This window comes from Zerene cesonia, chromosome 18 (assembly GCF_012273895.1).
Source record: "Zerene cesonia ecotype Mississippi chromosome 18, Zerene_cesonia_1.1, whole genome shotgun sequence".
Classification (NCBI taxonomy): Eukaryota; Metazoa; Arthropoda; class Insecta; order Lepidoptera; family Pieridae; genus Zerene; species Zerene cesonia.
In genome coordinates this window covers 7,129,172-7,153,384 of record NC_052119.1, presented here as the reverse complement: position 1 = coordinate 7,153,384, position 24,213 = coordinate 7,129,172, and the positions used below count along the sequence as shown (strand labels likewise).

General features: G+C 32.0%; 1 protein-coding gene across 1 annotated transcript; it reads left to right on the top strand.

The window, feature by feature from the left end:
• The first annotated feature begins 17,535 nt into the window (after nt 1-17,535).
• LOC119833907 (toll-like receptor 6) lies at nt 17,536-22,499 on the top strand. The gene has a single exon (XM_038358128.1). The coding sequence runs from the start codon at nt 17,722-17,724 to the stop codon at nt 21,751-21,753; it is 4,032 nt and encodes a 1,343-aa protein (XP_038214056.1). The 5' UTR covers nt 17,536-17,721; the 3' UTR covers nt 21,754-22,499.
• The last annotated feature ends 1,714 nt before the right edge of the window (nt 22,500-24,213 follow it).

Sequence of the window (24,213 nt, the reverse complement as noted above, 5' to 3'; positions counted from 1 at the left end):
CATTGACCTACATTAAACACACGTTTCATTATAGGACAATACTTATCTTATCTCCTATCGCTTTGTAAACATTAAGCTCAGTTAGAAATCAGTTTTGCATCACCGTCTAAGAATCTACAGTGTGGTGAAGCGAGGCAATTAAGAAATTTATTGTAACAGCTGTATCTAGGGCAGCCATTACGCTAATGATCTCTAATTTTGATGTCCCGTAAACTAAACAAGATTTCGGAATATATTTATATTAACTGGGATACTAGAATATTCATATGAATGGATTCAGATGTAAATAGAATTTCGGTCGATTGAGACTTTATTAAATTTACGACTCGCTATTCTAGCTAGTATAAAAAGTATTTATTTTAAATATTTACACCAAACTTTATGAATATTACTAAAATATTGTTTATAGCATACATTTGTGTAAATAACATAATGGATGAATTATTTAATTAAATGTATAAAATATCATAATTTTTCTTACCAGTAAATACTTAAAAATATCTAACATAATATGATATAAACGAAACATAGAGAATAGTACATATTTTTCTTTGATAAAAACAATAATTCGAGATGAGCGAATAGTGTGCATATTGAATATTTAGCGATGGTGAAATAGTTTGTATTGAATATAATGTTATTCCAAACAAACAGTTTGAGAATCGTTAAGTAACTCTTAGGCCCCACTATGTAAGTATATTTGAATAATTTATAGCCAATAGTTAAGAATACCTCACTGCACTGCATTGTTTCGCTATTGGTCCTTCGCCAAAGCTTATTACAATAACGAGTCGATTTGCAATCGAAATGTCACCGCCGTAAATAGCAAACGTATCGAATGCGAAAAAAATATTAAAATCGATTTCGTAAACATTAATACTGAGCTTGGAGGAACGTATAAAGATGATTTGTTTAATCCCGCAACCAACTCAACGTGATGAATATCGCAACGCATATTGGAATAATGATCCTGCCTTGCACTGTATTCAATGAGAATTTTGCATACAATATGGTAGATGGATTTATATTAAAATATGGTTAACGTCAGTGCCGGTTGCTAACAATAAATTATTCATTGCACACAGTCAATTTTCGTTCAAGATAAACAGTAAAGTATATCAAATTCTCGGATGCATTGTAACATAAGCGAGCTCATAAATATTCAGATTACATATTATTGTTCTCGGTTTGTCGGTAATTAGATCGCCCACTAAAGGAAGCTGCGCTTTAATCAGCTAGTAGCGACAAAGTTGGTAATAAATTATGTAGAGAACCTACGAGCAACCCCGCATAATATATGTAACTCATTAAGATTGCATTGTATTAATAATATGATGCTTAACAGTTCTAATGGAGATTTTATGTGTTTTTTAATGAAGTATTTTATGGTGCACTTGTTAAATGTGACGAAATTGTTAAAGATTAATGATATTTATATAATGTATTGAAATGTAAACACGATTAGCAGAGAAAGTAAATATTTTCAAATGTAAGAGCACATTTGTTAAACATGAATACTCGTTTCTTAATAACCTTTATTCTTTCCCCAAAAGTCTCACTTATATCTAACTAATATGACGCAAGACTTTTACCAGCCTTAGTCTGTATAGAATATAGATTATGATAAATTGATAGCCAGCCCATTACCCCAATACCTTACTAATAATCTCTTTTATAATCTTTTTGTAGTCACCATGGAACGCATATTTGTACGTCATTCAATACGATATTCTAACTATGATATGTTTTACCATACAAGCTACAAGGAACAAAATGCATGACACATCTTTTTCCTGTTTACAAGCATGAGTGATGCTGGACATGACCTTACAATTAACATTGGAGCCATAAATCAAATCTAAAGCGCAATCACTGACACGTCCTAACCTCAAAACTAGAATAGCGCTCCTATGCCGTAATAAAAGTTTTATTATTATTGGTTGTTGAAATAAAAGTTGATCAAAGAAAAGTAGCCGGTTGAAAATAATTCAATTTGCACGAAGGAATCATTGTATTAAACGTTAAAATAGGTTGTTCTTATTAGCCACGACGTTGTTGAATTTATGTTCTTGAGCTTTTGCCAATTATACTACACTTTTCAGCCGACTGGAAAATAGTTAATTTGATTTTTATTTATGTTTGTTACCTTAGAACTTTCGACTGAGTGAACCAATTATGGTGATGGTTTTTGTTTATTGGAACCTGCATTTTGTATGGACTCATTTAAATTTGGTCAATTTCTGACTATTTTAAGGCTTAGTTTTCGTTGAAAACAGTGATTTTATCTTTGAAGAAGTACAGTTTAAACCTCTTGTCTAATAAACATGAGTTTTAAAATACTCCTTCTATACTCATTTCTTGCTATATACATCTTACATCCAAAAATATCCAGCACTAACTAAACACTATTAAAATAAGCGAAATAGCTGACATAACAAACATGTCTCAATGTCGGGAAATCTTTTTGCCGGCATTCCGTACACGACAAGGGTGTACAAGAATAAATTGTGAACTAACAAATTGGTGCGCGGGCACAGCAGTGATCGATGGGTCCACGACGTGTATACGAAACAAAGAGCAAGTGTTGGTTGCAATCACACTGCCTATTCAACTGTACCTAGAGCTACGAAGACGTATGGATAGCATGGGCGATTAGACCTTGACTTATTAGGTACTCGTGCACTTGATAATTCATGAGGTGGGTGAGACAATTTAGGCGCTGTAGATCGACACGGTAGTGATTATAAATTAACGTTTGTTTGGGTAATTGGGGATGCATAAGGGGATTAAAGACGCTTTATCTTGTGTATTCGAGTTGGAGATATTTAACCGTCAGTAAAGATCTTTTATAATTTTGATAAATAGATTTCCGTTTTAGTGTTTCCATGATGTATCTTAAATTGACCGTGTTTATAAAAAATAAAAGGAACATGTACCATTTAGGATAGTACTATCTTGAGACTTATCTCGATTGCAAATTTGGAAGCCTGTATTAAAATAAGTAATTGTTGATATGGGTAAATTTCCTTAGCCATATATTATTAAAAAATTTAACTCGCTATAACATATTTGGGGTGAATGTCGTAACAATTATCCACACAGAAATCGTGCTTATAGTAAACCACATTGGCACGCGAGCAAAATTCATTCAGGCAATTAGCCATGGCCAAAGTTGCAACCAATCATCGTTTGACACAAGTCAAATTGGTGTACGAACAATTTGAATGGAACAAATCGAGGTCACTGACTGATTGATCAGGTTAGACATCCATCATTGATTTTTTAATATCGGTAGCATTGTTATGTAATTGCGTAGTATTGTTAGCACAAGAGACAATTAAGAACGTGCTCTGAGCGAAGGGCCACTCGCCTTTCGTTCAGAACACGTTTCAAAGGCAATTTTTAATATATTATGAAATTTGATTTACCTATGCAATTTAATCCACATTTTAGACGGTTGTGCATTGAAATATGTTTTGAATACTTGTGCTAAGAAATTGGACCAGTTTCTGCTTGTTGGCTTTTTTTCGTATTATCAAGGTTTTATTGGCGATTTTTTTTTTGAAATGATTTATTTTTCTAGTGTTATTAAATTTAAATGTAAGTTGATTGTGCTTTTTCTCAATACAATATAGTCTCAATACAATATGAATCTAATCCCTTTATTTGCATAACATTCTTACAAACCCTTTATTTTACTTTAAAGCCACATCCGCTCGTTCTATTATGCATAAAATGAAGCTGAGATAGTACACCAATCCATCATGTTGCCATATTTTATTGTGCACCGCGAATACCAGAAGATTATTTACATAAAATTGATGAGAGCGGGCAGCACCGTCTAACCTTGCCCTTGACGGATTGTGAAAGTACCTCTCTGTGTTTGTTGTTTGTGTTTAAACGCCAAGTTGCGTGTCTAGTGGAAACTATTTTATTGTACCGAATGACACATTGAAATATTAATTGGATGCCAGTGCGTATTGCTTTGTTAATTCGAGCTTCAAATAAAAACAATGAATTGTATAGAAATATAATGCTTGATTTATTGTATATACTGCAATAAGTTAAAGAATTGGTCATCGTTAATTTTTCTTTAATATTAACTTTTTTAATTGTGTTTTACATATAATAAAATTAATTCATTTTAAATTATAACACAAACACAAAACGAAGTTACTATTTCAAGTATCAATTCTATTTTTTGTGGTGTATGTCTCTGCCTTGTTTTCTTAAAAAATTTAAGGCTTATTAAACGTTTAAAGGAGCACATTTGCGGCCCCATGGAAAAATATAAAAAAAAATTCATAGGAATGAAATTCTGTTTAACATCTAAGTACGAAATCATTAAATGGATGGTAAATTCTATACAAAATTATTAATTGCAGCTAATTATGACGAAACAGAGCATTGTTTCTACATTATGCTCTTAAATTCCCACAAAGCAAATCTGCCAATAAATCATTGCAATACGGTTCAGATGAACACACTAATAGTTATTATTAGTTGTAATGTATACTCGATAAGGTATTTGCGTCGAAGTTTATTAATGTATGTCGCGACGAGTCGTAATCAATTTATATCAATATCGCCAATGGGCTGGACTTGTTAGCAGGCTTTATGAATTTTAAGCCGTTAGGGCTGGCAAAGAGGTTTAATCTATGGTAGTATACTAATGTTATGATAGAGAAAGATTTTTATGCGAAATTAGTCTCGAAGCCAGTTAGATTTTAAAAAGCAATACGCTAATAGAAGCTACGTTATTGCTTTTTATTTGGTAGAATGATTTAGTGATTTTAATTGTAAGAAATGTACATAAAAGCAAACAAAATATTGCAGTCGAAACTTAATAACTGACTGTATTAATTAATAGTTATGATAATTTTGATTGCTCAATATCGAATTGAACATTGTTTTAAACGTTCTGTGTGTTAATGAAAGCCGATATATAATTAACAAAGAAACCAATATCTCGGGTCAGTATTAAGCAATTGTAAAGCAATTATCTCTGATAAATCGATTAGATAATAATCGGTTTTGCCAATTGAAAGTCAATGTCACACGATTATAAACAAAGCTAAGGTCACAGCATTGTTTCGATACTAATTGTTTGTTATTTGATTGGTTTTAAAATTTGTTGATATTGTCTGTTCCGTAAAAACAGAAAGCGAATTTATTAATGATGTTTATTGTAACACTTATTTTTAAACTTATAACTTACTAACTGCGCTGCAAAAGAGCAACAAACACACACACATCCTTACAAACTTTCGCATTTATAATACTAACTGTGCCCCGCGGTTTCACCCACGTAATTCCGTATCCCGTATGTCCAGCTATCAACGTATCAAATTTAATTGCAACCGGTTCAGTAGTTTTTGCGTGAACGAGCAACAAACACACATCCTTACTACTTTACTTAAAACCAGGATTCTAGGTCCATCAAACTCAGTCGTTTACACAATTTAATAAAATGTCATGTCGAAGTAGGTAAATAGTGCTCATTTTAGGGTCTTAGCATAGCTACAAGCTACATAAGCGTAGTGACGTTTGTGAAGGTGGAGTGACGACATACATTACGCAGGGTTGCTGAAAGTAAATCTAGCTGAAGATCGAGCTGAATGGTGTGCCTTAGTATAGGCCTCTGTTTAACAGTGGTGGGAAAAGAGCTAGTTACATATTCCTATAACTATGTTTGTCGCAGCCCTAGTAGAGAGTCCTCTATTTGAATTAAGGCAGAACACGTGTGGCATATGCCTATATGCACCGAGCTAGTGTCGTAAATTCTCGTATCTGCTTTAACAGAGGCATGTGAATAATCAACCGTCACAGACTGTAGATACGCGTTTTATTGAGTTTTTTTAGTAATCGAGATGGTTCTCATGATATTTGAATCGAAGTAATTCTCCGTTTTGAGCACATTTTACGATTTGGATATAAAATTTCATTTCGAATCAAGAAAGCAACATAATAGTTAGCCCATTCGATTCTTTCACACATTGTCTAGAATAGAATGTACAGCACCAAAATTTATATGAGTGTTTTGTTATACAAACTTTTATTAGCTAAACTTTTATTAGGTACTCTTGGTTTTGCTCAAATCAATGACTTTTATAGAATGATTCAAAAGTCTTAATATGCAATTATACAATATTTTGCATCTCCAATTATAAGATATTATTAGCTCACCACTATTCATTAATATTTATGTTCGATTTACTAATAAACATTGCTGATTTTTAAATAAAAAAAAATATCAAAATGAACTAACATGTAACAGCAAAGTTTGGTATGTTTCGTTTGTAATATTACTTTGTTAATATGTTACAAATGTAATCCAAGCTACATTATAGGTACAATATATGAGCTATTCAATTCGCTTATTGAATTACCTGTAAACCATAGCTAATAGTACGCAATCTCAATATGATTAGCGGCACACAGCAATAATTAACAACTAATTCCAAACATTCGATAGAGGGCTTCATAGCGCGCTGGATCTAATTATTTAATGGCGAACCTTAAACCGATTTGCTCTTGAAACTAGAAATATGATGGTTTTAAATTGTTTATTCTAAACTTAAGTGGAAATAAATTAAATATTTCAGTTTATGTTATCGAAACTTTTGAATCATCTAATTTCACTGCTGATTATCGTTCTAGCAGGAATATGAGTTTATAACGAAGATTGTTTTTTTTGTGTAACAACGTAATTTTTTGTAAAGTAAAGATAATAAAACAGAAAAAGAAAAATTGCATTTGGAAAATTTGAATTTGGAAAAACACAAATTGTCTCTTTCTCGATTGTCTGACGTGATGTCCATAATCATAGTCTATGACAAGAACCAAGTCTGCCTTTTAAAAAGTTTTGTAGTAGATAGATATTATTCATAATAAAAATAAAGCTGCATTTATCATTCGCAACATTTGCTATTAACATAAATTTTATAGAAACCATCGTGGTCGTTAATGTATATAAAAATTTACTACGCTCTTACTTTTATTCCGCTTGATTGTGGGATATTGATCGTTATTAAACGTGCTTTAAAGATATTTCGAAGTATTAATTTATGCTATTAAATTAACAGAACATTAAATGCGACACATTGTTTTAAATTGTGCGTGATTTTATATGATTTTTATTTGCTCAACGCGCGTATCACATACGTATTATTGTTTTATGTATAAAAGCATACTTAATAACCCGGCAAGTTTAAATTAAGCATCCAATATATTAATTTCTAAGCAGATGCTTTGATTGCCAGTGTGTTTTTGATCGAATAATTTGCCTCTGTTCTGGATCGATTGACAGACACAAAATCGTACCTATAACATTTTTACTACATTTTTTTTTCTATTTGAAAATTTACTTTTTTGTTCACGTGTGAGAGTTTATAAAGAACAAGTGAAAGTGATTTAAAATTGATCGTTTGAAGCCTCATTCATGGATATTCTCAAGTGTTTAAACCATTGTTGTCAGTATAATAAAGAACTTACGTACCACGTTTTAAGATGTTAAAGTTTTCATCGTTAAAAGACTGAATGAAGGTAATCAAAATGGAGTGCGATTTTGAATTTTTGATGATTTTTATTTGGATTTATTGACCAGCTTGCTATGGATTTGACCGAGTTAACTCGAGATAAGAAATAGCATACGTTGTTCTGTGCAGACGTAGCTTTATAGGTGCTGTAAAGTAATTTTATTATTATAAGGTATTAAAAACAAAGTGTTCTTTATTGCTGTAGGTTTTTCTATTAAAGAGCATTTAAAAATCTGAGAACTAGACACATTTAGTTACAAAAAATGATTCGCCCAGTAAAAGTTATGAAGTAACAAACACACAGTCGAATTGAGAACCTCCTCATGTTTTGAAGTCGATTTAAAAAAAACATATATATATATATCGATATCTTCAAATAAATACAGTAAAAGAATTCGCATATTACTATATCAATATTCTCGTAAATCATTCAATCAATAACCTATAACGACTTGACTCGAAGATGACTAAACCATTTAAACTATATGTAAACAAAAAACTATCAAACATAAATTATATTAGTAAGACCATTTGTTGAGTTAATTTTTTATCTTGCTTATAAACTTCATAACTCCATGTTCGTTTGGTTTCGGTACCGCCCCCCTATTACGAAATCCGTTATAATATGTGATTGGAATGTATTGATAGATTTCAATTACGAGTGTAGATAGAAAACAAGTTTTGTTTATTATGGCCTGTGTATTCATGGCCACCGTGGATATGTAGGCGCGTATGCCTTAAATGTTATTTATAAAAAAAGTATATATAGTTTTGTTATCGCTTAAAAGAGTTCTCCTTTACTGGCGAGGAGAGAAATTCTAGCAAATTTTCAATGCATCTGCCTCATATCATTAAGCTCAACAACATTAAGCACACATAACTTTAAATATGTGCTTTACACAAATATTGATTACTAGCTGCGCCCCGCGGTTTCACCCCCGTAAGAATATCGGGATAAAAAGCCTATATGTTAGTCCAGTTGTCCAGCTATCTGGGTACCAAATTTCATTGCAATTGGTTCAGTAGTTTTTGCGTGAAAGAGCAACAAACACACACACATCCTTACAAACTTTCGCATTTATAATATTAGTAGGATAATAGTAGCTAAATAAATCTATTATATTTGATTCCTTGATAAGGATGATAAAGGTTATAATATTTTTAAAAGATCCAATTAGAGGTACTAAAGGAGGCAAATATCTATGAAGTTAGTTTCACAAATTATCTACATGTGTATACTTTAATAGCATTTGCCCGAGGCTTCGCACGCGTTAAATTCGTAGTAGTTTAATAGATGATATTATACATATAAACCTTCCTCTTGAATCACTGTATCTTTTAAATAAAACCGCATCAAAATCCGTTGCGTAGTATTAAAGATTTAAGCATTCATAGGGACATAGAGGTACAGAGAAAGCGACTTTCTATACTATGTAGTGAAAAGCGAACTACATTGTCAATGCTTAATTTCTGACTAAACGTTTATGTATTAATATAAAGCATATATCATTATCATCATCACAAAGGTATAAGTCTACATTCAATAATATAAGACTGTTAGAAACTGAATACATTTTAAAATCCCATACAAATAAGAACAATACATCCAAGATACGCTCTCGACGTAAAAAAATATTTCTCGTTAGCATAAATCTGTTCAAGCATCAGCTAATTTGTCCTGGTACAGTCAGCATTAGTCACAACCCCGCACCCACGCTTCCAAGATATCGGTCGGATCTCTGTATGTTTGTCTAACAAGCGACGTGTCTGAATATTATGTACTGTTTTATCTGCGTTTTTAAGGATGGCTTTGTATGGATACGACTTGGTTTGGAAGGCGTGGGGGAATTTATGATTTCGCTTATAATATAACCCGCTACCCACCTCAGCTACACATGGATGCAAAGAGTTTTTCTGTTATATAGTACATTGTTCATGTAAAGATTCCTCTTGAATTACAAAAATTCGTTGGTTAGTTCTAAAGATAGGGACAGACATCAGGAAGCGACTTTGTTAATCTATTAATAAAGTTCCTATATTTAAGAGGCATACTATCAAATACGAATTCATTGTTGGCGATTTGTATTTAAGAGATTCACATAGATTATATTTTTATTCAAAATTGAAACCATATTAAATCAAAAACATATTGTATTTCGCTTCTAGTAGAATAATAAGCTTAATACAACATTTGATATAAGTGAATGACACAGAATGAAATTAAGGGCATATCCACTCTATTATCCACAACAATGGAGCACGATTTTAATAAGATTAAAATAATTGTACAAGTAAGTCTGAAGAGATTGACTGGTCTCGGTCAGGTGCCAGCAACAAAAACTATTAAATATTTTGTATCTGATCTGTACCTATATAAATATTTCATGAATTTTAGAAATAATATTTGATTTAATCCTTCAATGTTAACAATGCATTTATTTTTCAATTAAAATCTAATTCGGGACTCTAAAGACATATTATTTTTGAAAACAAACTTATTTTAATATTTATTAATATATAATTTAACTTTTATAATTAACCGGCATGCCTAGTTCTACATTATTCATGTAACCATTTTTGGTCTAGACGCACTGATCTCAGGAACTACTGGTCCGATTTGAAAAATTCTTTCAGTGTTAGATAGCCCATTTATTGAGCGAGGCTATAGGATATATATGTACCAAGGGCGTAGCCGGGGCGGACCGCTATTATTTTATATTAACTACAAGTAGCTTTGCGCCCGTGGCTTCGGCCGTGTAGTAAAAGGAAAAGATAAACAGTCCCGGAGTTTAACCCCGCAGTTTCCATTGATTTTCCGGGAATAAAATTGTCCTTTTTCCATTCTCAGGTTTCAAGCTATCTCTGTACTAATTTTCATTCGAATCAATTTAGCAGTTTATGCAATAAGAAGAGGCAAGCCGACAGTGTTACAGTCGCGTATATAATATAAGTAAGATTGTTTATTAATAGGCAATTTTCTATTACGTTTATTAGGATGCCGTGGTTATTGTAAAAGTTGGTATATTTCAATGTATATGTAGGTATATAATTTATAATGTTCCGTCATCAAATATTTTTCCAGTTGTCAGGATGTTTGGTTTAGAGATGATAAACTACCGTTAGAAAACAGGAACTCAGCTATCATTATAATAATAACAAATTTTGTTAGAGAAATGCGTCTTTCAAAGTCAATTAAAATTTAGATTATGAAATACAGCTTTGTGGGAGAGGTGGCTCAGCGGAGGTGGTGGTATATTTATTGCTACTAAGAAATACTGAGTACTGAGTATTCGAAGTTTTGAGTTAAATTTATTTGATATCCTTCCTACTTATATTATAAATACGAAAGTTTGTAAGGATGTGTGTGTTGTTGCTCTTTCACGCAAAAACTACTAAACCGATTACAATGAATTTTGGTACGTAGACAGCTGGACAACTGGAATAACATATAGGCAACTTTTTATGCCGATAATCCTACGTGATACGGACTTACGCGGGTGAACCGCGGGGCGCAGCGAGTAAATAAGATTTGAGAGATCTCTTTAGACGTAAGAACACCTATATTGCTCTTCAGCAAAACCTGCTAGAGTTAGAAAGTTTTCATCCGATGTTTTATTGTTTCACAAATAAGAACAACGTCTTATACTTGGCCTGCGATTTGATTGGTTACCTTTTTGATCTGTACTAAACCCTGAATTGTATTGAACCCAAAATCTCTACGCTCTAAACCTTCATGCACATTCATGTTAAAAAAAGCATTACTAAATTAGTCAATTAAAGATAACAGTTTACAAATTGATTATTCAGTATATCTTATTACAATGTCATAAAACTCAGTAGTTTTATTATTCGCTTATTTAAAACTAGTCTCTCATAACAAAAACCCCAGCATATGACTGTTAATCATATGAATGAATGACACACGTAATTCTTCAAATAAACAACGATGCGCTCTAAGCACTGCATCAAAAAAAGGTATCGTAAAAGGAGTGCAATAATGAACTGGACATTTTCAGATACATTTTCTATAGCGAGGATAACGTTTTTATTGTTAACAAGCGAGCCCACGCCGCAACGATGATATCTCTTCGTATGAATGATGACTTCGTGCGAGGCTAGAAGCTGGATACAGAGATAGATGCATTTCTTAAGACACGACACGAATATGGAAATTTAATTTGGACGGAAAAATGTAACGAACTTTTGCAAATACTTATTTATGCAAGCGAAATTGTGTTCATACGCAAATATCTATGTAAAAATTCGTTTCGTATAAGTTGTTAATGTATTGTCTTACTGGAATAAATTTAATTGCTAAATTACATGTAAATAAATCAGTGCCTCATATTTTTAGTGAATAGGTATACACAACATACAATTTAATATAGATTTTCCCAAAGAAGAATTTATGTTATTATACAATAACCCGGGTTTGTTTTTGTTAATAAACATTCAAATAACCCATTAACTATAATTATTAAACATGTCCTGCTATAATTATGAAATGAGACACATACATACATATTAGTGGCGATTATAAGTCCATTAATTATTTAGCATGTAGCTAATATCTTAATTACTACTGTTTAGGTTAATTAGAGTGATGGTTAATTAACGTATATTTTTAATTTAAAGATAATATTAAGTAATCCTTTTGTTTTGTCAAAATAATGTCTATTTGTCTCAAGAAAAGATAAATAAACAGATATATAAAAATAAGCTAGAAATGCTATAATAAAATATAAATATAATAAAAACTACAATGATGATGTATCTCATTATACATTTAAAAAATAAATAGCCCTACTATTTCGTATGTGTCCCAGTAATACTATTATGATATCTATCTACTATTATTAACAGGAAATTTTTGTATATTTGTAAGTTGTTACGTTTCCACTACAAAACTGCTGGGCCGATTTCAAAAATTATTTCACCATTTGTTAGCTGCAACTTCACTGAGTGACATAGGCTATACATGCTCCACAAGCGGTCGACCAGCTAGTACTCTATATGAAAATAAAATATACTATTGCAATTATTATACTGATTGAGCTTTTTTCGTTTGTATAGAAGAAAAAACATTATATGGACGCCAAAACCACTATTCTTTGAATATTGCAGTACCTATGGATATGTACAGTTGTATTTAAGATTCATAAATAAAAACTGAAAATCAAAATTTCGAATTAACATATATTAGTATACACACCCTAATAATACCTCGCGTTGAACATTGAAATATATTAAAAGATAGAACACCTTAGCTAACAGTTATACAATTTTATTCAGATCAAACAATTTCAAAGACAAGCTCTCACCTTACTAAGTCTATGGTTAACCCATCAAAGATAAGAGGTCGACGTTTTTAGCACAAAGCCTCTCTGTTTGGGCCCTTCCTTTACGACCAGCATGCAACCTGTTCCGTACTTGTTATCGGTGGAAATATTTTGCTCTCACTATCTTTAAATGCCTTTAACGTGGTACCTTGATCAGTCGTTTACAAATAGTATCACGCTTTAAGAGCAATTTGGGAGATAACGCCATCAGGCTGGGAGAACCTTTTTATAATGAATAAACGGATTAGTATGACGTAAAGTATGCACCTTTGATAGTGTTGATTGTATTTTACAATTTCTTAAAATTATTTTCTTGTAAAAAGAAAATTTTAGCATTGAGTTATTATATAGAAGAAATAAAAATCCTTCTAAAATGTAATATATATCACCAACTAATTATTTTCGTATCTGAAAATATAATTATAGTGTTATTGCTATGGAATAAGGGATATTAAAAGAAGTAGTAGAAATATTTTATGAGTCACTATAAAATAAACCAGTTTTAAAACAAAGAAAGATTCCGTTCATTTATATAACATTATTAGTGAGTTGTTGACAAGCGTAAACTAAAATTTATTATCGCCAGAAACCAAACTAGCCAAATCTATTGTTTTCTAGAAATTTATGGTGAGTGTATGATAATTGCGGTAGAAATCTTTTGTTTAAGGTGGCGAGTCCCTTTTTTATTGCCGTCCATAATTTTCTAAAGAATTTATTGCAGATTCAAGAAACTGTCCACACAATGATAATTTCATTCCGGCGAGGCGCTCTTTAGAATTGTAGCTCAAAAAGTAAAACAAAAGGCGAGAGTGATCCGACTCAAGAATATTTACAATCCCTCAGCTTGCTTAAGATTTCACAAACGCATTTGGAAGCGTTGCGGCGGACCCAGTAGAACCAGTAAGAGCATTCTTTCAATTCATGTTTGGCGACACCTTTTCATTGCTCTTTTTAAAAAGAAACGATCCAGCCTCTGAATGGGTCATAAAATCTTTTGGTAACTAATACAATTGTTCAAAATACGCTACGGTTTCAAGTCGGCTGCCAATTTCGTATTGTTTTGTTTCATAGGTTTTCGGGAATATGTTTCAATTTCGTACTTCCGGCGTCCGCAATTCGTTCTAGCTAGTTAAATCTTAATATTATACTAGCATTCCAGGTTTGTCACAATCAAAATTTAATTTATGACACAGTTAAAAAATCATTTTAAAAATTTCAAATTTTAGTGTAAGTAACCACATGTGCTTTTAATCACAAGCTAATAAGAGTACATTAATATAATTTATGTTACAATTTATTTACATTATACATTATTAATATAAGTTACATAAGTATTGTTGAAGAAACTGCATTTTAGAGTTTTAGACTTCCTGACGTTTATGTGTCGAAACCGGCCGTAGTGTTTGGAATTAAATATTATTTAAATGTGAATAAAAGTAAAAACGAAAACTGTGTGTTTTATTTTGAACTCTAAAACTCTAAGAATTAAGTTACAATTACGATGTCGCCTATTATGTTACCAATTTAAACATACCCACTTGTGTACCAATGAACGGTCCTTTGACGAGATTGATAATGCATTAAGTCGTAAATAACGAGATAAAGAAGCTACTATTATTCTTAAAAGGCGTACGACATATTTAATAATGTCACCAGTTATATCATGTGACTCGTGAACATTGGGTCTAGTTAATATTTTCAGAACTAGTTACAAGATACGTGGTAATATTGTATATGTATTTTGTCAATATTGGGCCGTCATGGGCACGTGAGATGTTGACCTTCAATATTGACAGAGAATATCAATAGTTTGGGCTCCAATATGTTACCTTGTGACACACCGCTATCCAATTATTTCCTTGTTCATGGACTGAGTGTCATCATGGTACTAAATAAAATATATTTCCCATTCAATATTTATAGTGATTTCATAATAATCAGAGATTGAATGTAAATGTGTAATATAAAAATGAGTTTAGAAGATTATTGATATGAAATGTATGCTGTTGAGCTATTTATTTAAATTGTATATTTTTAAAGTGTAAGCAGTAAATTAATTCATTTTATCTAGTAACTCTGTCCCTCGCTTCTTCACGCCAAAACCACTGAACTGATTTGAATCAAATTTCTTACCTAGATAGCTTAAGACCTGAGATATATATATGTATATATATATATATATATATATATATATATATATATATATATATATATATATATATATATATATATATATATATATATATATATATATATATATATATATATATATATATATATATATATATAAGGTTTTATCCCGGAAATCCTACGGGAACCCGCGAGTATAATACCCAGGCGTGATTTTTATACTTCATTTAATTTCGTTATGTTCTCTATACACAATGGCTTATTTTATAGCATAGAGTTTAATAAATAAAACTAATCCCATAGTTTTAAGAATCAAAAGATAAGAGTGTAAAACGTAGGCTCCAGCGTCTCCCACGGTAGATTCAATTCGAAACGCACGTGTTATAGCATCTGATGACTCTGTGACTCAATGGACGTGTTTTTTCGGTTAACAAGCAAATACGAACAACGTAGGCCATCGGTGAACATTTCATATAAGAGCTAACGGATTGACTTTATCTGATTTTTGATAAAGATAATGATGATATACCCTATACATATACATTCGAAGACTAATAATAAGAGATTTTTATTAAAAGTAATGTTCGTAATATTAAGTTAAATGGACGCAATAGTTTATTAAAATTGTCTTATTTCAAACGGCGATTTTAAGAAATATTATGAAAATCTGTATTAATCCACATTTAAAATTATTCCTTAATTTTTTTAGATATTACATTTATTGATTCGTAACTTGGCTTCCGATGAAATAAAATATGTTATATATACTGAAATCGAAAATATTATATTTCTATGAAAGAACACGACCAAATTATTATTTTATTTACGAAATAAGTCCACGTTATTTCACGGTATCATTTCTATTTTGATACAGGAAACCATAACTCTGAGAAGATGCGGTTTTTATTGTGATTTCGCAGAACTAACACGCTCTTCATAAAATTAATGGAGCTAATTGCATATAATTTATTTGGGAAGCAGTTAATATTGCATATACAAATATAATGTCAATTTTTTTTTGTATCCGAATGAAATTGATTAAATTTTCTTTATAATTTCTTGAAAACATAGAAGAGTTATACGATTATAACTTTTAACCGGGTGAATCGATTTTTAAGATTATTTTTATATTTGAAAGCTGGTTTCTCCTATGTGGTCTTATTTTAATTTGATCTAGTTGACAACTCGAAGGTGGATTAGTTTTTCTTCACAACATCTACAAGAAAAAAGATGCTATATCTACTAACTACATAGTTTTTAAAAGGTTTAACTCCTGTCAATCTTTACATCATTTATTAACAATTCTACTAATATTATAAACGTGAATGTTTGTAAGTATAAGACGGATGGATGTATGGATGTTGTTACTCTTCACACAAAAACAGCTTATTGTGCCTGTATTAAATTTCGTATAGAGAAAGATAGTCTGGATAGCACGTAGGCTACTTTTAACCCAGGTACCACGAATGATTCCGCCTTAGACAGCTAGTATATTAATAGTCATATCATTTATTTTCCTTCTTTTCCTAATTCTCTGCCTTTGTCTAGTATCTTTAGGCATCCTTTAAAATTTTAATTTCTATGGTACATTCTGATGAAGATTTGGTACAATTCGTTAAATAAATAAATATACTATTTTAAACTTTAAACTAGAGAAGCCATTTATACTGCGTAGGTATACACATGCCTTACTAATGTATGAGAAATATATAAATAATACTAAATATATTTTCTATGAATTTAATAATATTGTATTATCCAATATATATAAAAACTTCTTATTAATTCAGCACAACCACACGTGTCCAATGTTCATTGTGTTGGTTTAAATAGGTTAATTTTTTTGTACTACAAAATTCGATACATTTATTAAGCTGTCATTCACAATTGTTCGCTTATAGTAAAATGTCCACCCACTAGGCAATCATATTCTCATTTCCTTCTCAGCATTATAAAATCGATCTATTGTAAAATAAAATGTACACTATTGTTTGTGCATTATGAAGAATAAAATAAAATGTATTTTTTTAATTATTTAAATATTTTAAAAAATAAAATAAAACATTGTCACATATTTTGAGTCGCAAATATTTCAAATGTTGCAATTTAATATTTTAGCTAGGTATTATTAATAAATTACAGAATAAGTATTATTAAATAAAATATTATTATGCCGTATTTTAATACGATCAACATAGTAAAATTTCCACCACTTCTTTTGTATAAGACTTCTCCAAAACTTAATAGACCCAAAACAAAACAATACTGTTGTTACTATCAGCTACTGTTTGAAAACCCAAAACGACCTCCTTAAAGATGTAACTTAAGGAGTTATGTTCAATGAATCACGCAGACCTAAGTCTTCTACGTTGAATAACCAATATTTTTGAGTGTCTCAAAACACGCGTGCCATCTGTTGTAAGCTGCAGTGCTAGTCCCACCCGTCGGTTGGGGCCCCCACCCCCCTCCCGCATCTCCCTAGATCCACGCGGCTTTCGTTCAAACTTACGTAGGTCAGTTACCGCCCGACCGCAGGGGAGCATGGCTGCGTCAAAAGTTTTGCCGCGATCGCGCAATCTTTGTTTACATGCGCTCTAAAACTTAGTGTAAACACCGATACGTGATTTATAACATTGACTTTTAAGTGATAAGAAGTTGAGAACTATACTTCTGAGTGATATTGAGTTTCAAATGAACTGTTTTACTGTGAAAAAATGACTGAAAACTTATATGGAATGATTTCGTTAAAAGTTTGGATGTGTTTGGTTTTGGTGGCCGGTGCGCGCGCACGTTCCGCGCCGCCCGCCCCTAGTGGCTGTCAATGGGACTATTCGGACGCAAAGTTGAGTGAATCAAACTTTCTCACGTGTAATATCAAAACCATCGGATCAGCTGATATGTTATTTAAAAACATAACGACGGCGCAAGCATACAACATTAATAAATTGAAACTTACTTGCACGGATTTATTGTTTTTCGAAAGTTCACTGCATATGAATACGGGAAGCTTTTTGGGACAGTTACGCAAACTTGAAGACTTGCGTATTGAGTATTGTAAGATACGTTACGTACCAGCAACAGTATTATCGCCTCTTCGTGACTTAACTAGCCTCACTCTACGCTCATACAACACGGATTGGCCAGCAATGACAATGGAATTTCACGCTGAGAGTTTTCGGGGATTAATGGAGCTGCGATCACTTGATTTAGGTGACAATAATATTTACATGTTACCATCTGAAGTATTCTGTCCGCTTTTCAGTTTAGAGTCCTTGAACTTAACAAACAATAAAATACAAGATATTTCTGAAATCGGGTTTTCCGACTGGGGCAAAGGACCTATCGCTCCCGGCAAATCATGCAATACGGGTTTGAAACAGTTAGATTTATCACATAATAATGTATTAAGGCTACCCGATAATGGACTCTCAAGCCTTAGATCGTTGGAAGTATTGAAAATTCAGAACAACTTGATTAATGAAATCGGCGACAGAGCTTTCGTGGGGTTGAATTCATTAAAAATTCTGAACTTATCCGGAAACAAGTTAGTCGCCGTTCCTCCGGAACTATTCCAGTCGTCACGCGTTATAAAAGAAATCTCATTAGCAAATAATTCACTTTCCGTGCTGGCGCCGGGCTTGTTGGAAGGACTTGATCAACTTGAGAAATTGGATTTATCTAGAAATCGATTAACTAACGATTGGGTAAATAGAGACACCTTCGCCGGACTTATAAGATTGGTTATATTGAATTTGTCATATAACTCTTTGGTGCGAATAGATCCTAAAACATTTCAGGACCTTAATAACTTGCAGGTCTTAAACTTGGATAATAACGCTATTGAAGTGATAAGCAATGGTGCTTTTGCTGAACTTAAGAATCTTCATCAATTGTCAATGTCGGACAATAAGATAAAAACATTAAACGAACATATTTTTTCTAATCTATTTGTTCTTAGCCAGCTATACTTAGATAATAATGAAATATCTATTATCCATGAACGATCATTTGAAAATATTACATATTTACAAGATTTAGGGTTAAATGGAAATCATTTGAATTATGTACCAGATGGCATTAGAAAGCTACGCTTTTTGAAATCACTTGACATCGGTAAGAACAACATTACAAAGATATCAAACACATCTTTTGAGGGATTAGAAGAATTATACGGCTTACGACTTGTCGACAACCATATAACGAGCATACCAAAAGACACTTTTAGCACTTTACCATCATTACAAGTTCTAAATTTGGCATCTAATAAGATTGAAACTATAGAACAAGACGCATTTCTTTCAAATCCAACGTTGAAAGCTATTCGTCTCGACGGAAATAAACTAACAGATATACGAGGTGTTTTTAACAAACTAAGCACTCTGGGCTGGCTCAACATATCTGACAACAAACTTATTTATTTCGATTACAGCTACATGCCTGAGGCCTTGGAGTGGCTAGATATTCATCAGAATAATATAAGTAAATTAGAAAATGAGAAAAACGTTCCACAAAATATTAGAATGCTCGACGTGAGTTTTAATTCTTTAGAAGACGTCGATGAGAAATCGGTTCCCGATTCTATTGAGGTACTTTTTTTGAATAACAACAAAATTCATACTATACAGCCAGGTACATTCTTACAAAAAAGGAACCTTGAAAAAGTTATTATGACGGACAATAAATTGAGAACCGTTGAACTATCTGCATTCACATTGCCTCACATCCCAAAGCATAAGTTTTTACCCAAATTTTTCATTGCAAATAATCCATTTGTATGTAACTGTCATATGATTTGGCTACAAAAAATCAACCTATGGAACCATATGAGACAGTATCCCCGCTTTGTAGATTTAGATTCAGTTACATGTGAAGTTGTAAATAATAAATATGGAGGAAAAGCAAACTTAATGGATGTTCCTGAAACGCAGTTCCTTTGTTCTTATGAAACTCATTGTTCATCAAGCTGTTTTTGTTGTGAATTTGAAGCCTGCGACTGCAAAATGACATGCCCTGAGGGATGTTCCTGTTTTCATGATAGCAATTGGAACTCTAATGTAATTGACTGTTCTAACGTTGGCTACACAGACATTCCAGAGAAAATACCTATGGATGCCACTGAACTTTACTTAGATGGTAATGACTTTGGCTCATTGAATAGCCATCTATTTATAGGCAAGAAAAAGCTTCATAAGTTATATTTAAATAATAGTAATATAGCTTCTATCGATAACGACACTTTTAATGGCCTACACTCTCTCAATATTTTACATCTGGAAAATAATCATATAACGGAAATAGCCGGCGGCGAGTTTTCCCAAACAAAGCACTTGAGGGAGTTATACTTAAACGATAACCTCTTAACTAGTGTGGCGAATAAGTCGTTTGAAAATTTATCTTCTCTCCGGATCATAAACTTACAAGGAAACAAGATATTGAATCTCGACAAGAAGTTGGCTCATATTGTACATTTAGAAAGTGTTCGCGTAAAAGGTAACTTATTTACCTGTACGTGTGAAAATGTATTACCATTAGTGAACTGGTTAAAAAAATTCTATGAGGATCCCTCGGATATGTTTTGTGCAAGTGAAAATGAAATCAGTGCTAACCTAACTGTGTTTGATGTGATGGACAAGTGTCGTGACTCTAATGTAATGGACAATACTATACCTACTGAAAACCAACCATTTCAGTATGATGAAGTGAGCACAATTAAATTAAACTTTGTGCCGCTTTTAGCTGTAGTCCTTATAAGTGTAATCCTTATTTTATTGTTTGGTGCCTTAGCATTCTCATTTAGACAAAACGTGCGTTTATGGGCGCATTCTAAATATGGTGTTCGGTTATTTAAAAGTGCATCTATACAGGAGAGCGAGCTCGATAGGGACAGGATGTACGATGGTTACGCGGTTTATAGTTTGTTAGATGATGACTTTGTAACGAAAGTAGTTGCGCCAGAGTTGGAGCACTGTGGATACACCATGTGCTTTCACTATAGAGACTTACAAAATGCCCCTGAAAATTATTTGTTAGATCAAATCACAAATGCAGCTGAATCATCAAAAAGAATATTAGTTTTCATTTCGTTTAATTTCTTACAGAACGAATGGTCAAAGACTTCATTCAAAGCCGCTCTTAAACATGTAATAACTTCAATTCACCCTTCCATTAGGAGACATAGAGTCGTTTTTATTTTGACCACTGATATTAGTGCACTCAATTTAGATCTGGAATTCCAAAATTATTTAAAAACCTGTAATGTATTATTCTGGGGTGAGAAAAAGTTTTGGGAGAAAGTAAGGTTTTTAATGCCCGACGGTTCAAATTTGCACTGGAATAAAGATAACATCAATTACGCACACGGCGTTTGTCCAAATGCTAGGCGACACCCGTCCAGATACACAGCGTCACCCACTGCGCCGGAGCATTGGTACAAGTATGACGCGCTTCCTCCCCAAACTCCCACTGTAGCTAACGTAGGCATCAGCATTGAGGATGACACCTCAATGCTGACAAATACGACATTAACAAGCCAGATACAAGATGTGGATAATCCACACCACAGTTACATATCCATTGACACACAAAATTACGAACAGCCATATGGCGGCCGGCCGAGGCCACCTAATACGTTACGTAAGCATCCCAACCATCACTCGCCCTCCATGCTCGACGAGCAAGGCTACTTACAACCCCGTTCTTCAGTACATGATTGCTTACCTCAAACCCATCCGAGCGTACACAGATAACATGTTTTAAAACTCCTCTTGTTATCTATTAGATATTTCTTAATGGGTCGCTACATTCCAAGCATGTGTGTATACTAAGTTGCCTCGTAATCTGGCAATGCCTTATTGAGACGTGATTATTGCCGGCCAAATAATTGTATGAGTAACGTTCCTTGTAATTATTTATAAATTATAATGTAATATTTAAAGAGACTGTTGTTGATTTGTATCGCATACGTATCTTAATAGATCGACGCCTTATATTCCAATAATTATCTAGCTGTAGGTACTTGCGATTGTGAAACTAAATAGTACTAAACAATGTTATAAATTATATTATATGATATCTTTTAAGACTGATCTGTATTGTAATATAGGTTATGAATTGCCAGTATAAAATGTGACTTAAGTATTTTGCTATAGATATTATATCTCATTGTTACCAAATATATTGTAAATAATTGTAATTATTAATGTATAAAGAATATTGATGTCTGTATAGTTATACTAGTCATTAGATAGGAGTTGATGTTGATACTAATTACTGTAGATCGTTTCATGGTCACATAATCAATAGTAGTCAGAGCCGACTTGTTAAATTATTGCTTTTGTTTTATCAGTTATTTATGTACAGGACTATAGTAGCACTTTGTTTAATATTGACTTATGTATTATTGCTTATGTGGTCAATTGTTTACAATAAATTACGTGTAAATTGTCAAACGTTAAACTCGCAAGTGAAATTTTAAAATAAAAATATTATGAATTAATACATTTCTTTTATTTTTAACCCCACTGAATATGCATAATACACTCGCTTGAGATAAACAATAATTAATTGCCTACACGATTAGATTCTATACATAGCAATATTCTAAAATGAAACAATTAATTATTTTGCAACAGTCTGTGGTTGTGTACCGATTTCAAAAATAAGCCGCAAAAGAACACAAAAAACTAATAACATAAAAACCAATCCATAACCGTTAGTTTTGCTGTCTGTAGTGAGAAATGGGGATTTATAAAAAAATATTGAAAAATAATTTCGGCTCGCCGACAATCATCTTAGTTCATAATGACGGTCCCAACTCAGGTAGATGCTCCGAAGTCATAATTTATCCGTCATGGATTCTCTTAGCCGTCTACAATAGAATATTCGAATCTAGTTATGTTTGACCCGAGGAATGGTCGTTATTGATTTTTTTGTCATACTTATAAAAGTGTCAGTGCAGCATATGGTGTGACATACTTTGAACGGCCGCTGCGCTCTGCTGCATCCATTTTTTCAGTGAAGTCCAGTGGACAGCATCTGGTGTTTACTTTTAATTAAAGTGTTGGTTTTAGATTCAATAAAGATTTTATATATGAAATTGGTTTTGTGATAATTTAACGTGATATTTTAGTTACTTCAATGATTAAGGAATATTTTTTATGAATCAATTAAAACAAAAGAAACAGACAGGTTATTATTCGTATACTTATACAGATAAATATCATAATCTTTTACAATAATTCACATATTACAAAAACATGTAATTGTAATGGTAATATAATCATACTAATATTTTAAATGCGAAAGTTTGTAAGGATGTGTGTGTGTTTGTTCCTCTTTCACGAAAAAACTACTGAATCGATTGCAATGAAATTTAGTGCGTAGATAGCTGAACAACTGGAATAACATATAGGCAACTTCTTATCACAATATTCCTAAGGGAAACGTACTTACGCGGGTGAAACCGCGGGGTACAGCTAATTATAATACAATTGTAATACAAATTATTGAATTAATATCAAAATAAATTAATTCATGTTTAAATATTTACCTAAAAATTAAATTAAACACAAACTGGCCTACCAATATGGGACAACACAACACAACACTATGCTTAATACAAATTAACATTTGATAAATTATAAGCATAGACATTCACAGTAGTGATAGTAAAACAGTAGATTTTACATTGAGAATATATACGAAGTCAGGCACAGACCTTAAACTAATTATTTATGAATAAATAAATAACATAATTTCCTTTTCTATATAAGTAGTACTAATACAGTTACATAATATGTGGATGTTATGATACAAATTTCCACTTATGATGACAAAGCAAACGGCGGCAAACATCTGCCTAATAATCAATCTAGCGAACAAAGGAATTCCCTCCAAAAAAATAAATTTTTAAATGAATTCAAAATTATTTATTGAAATTATTACAAAAAAATACATTAATATTTATTATTATTTTAAATGCATACTAAACAAAAATACGAAAAGTGTTCAGTTATTTTATTGTTCGACTATTATAGATATAATATAATAAATAAAATCATATTATAATATAATAAATAAAATCAATAAATTTCATATGAAATAGAATATAAAAATGCTTTAAAGCAGTAGGGATTTTGATAAATTATTTACTAGTTTAGTACATTTAAAATAATTAATGGGCAGGGTAATGGGTTCTCATTACAATC

Coding starts and splice junctions, on each gene's coding strand:
- LOC119833907 (XM_038358128.1), top strand. CDS start 17,722: ATGACTGAAAACTTATATGGAATGATTTCGTTAAAAGTTTGGATGTGT.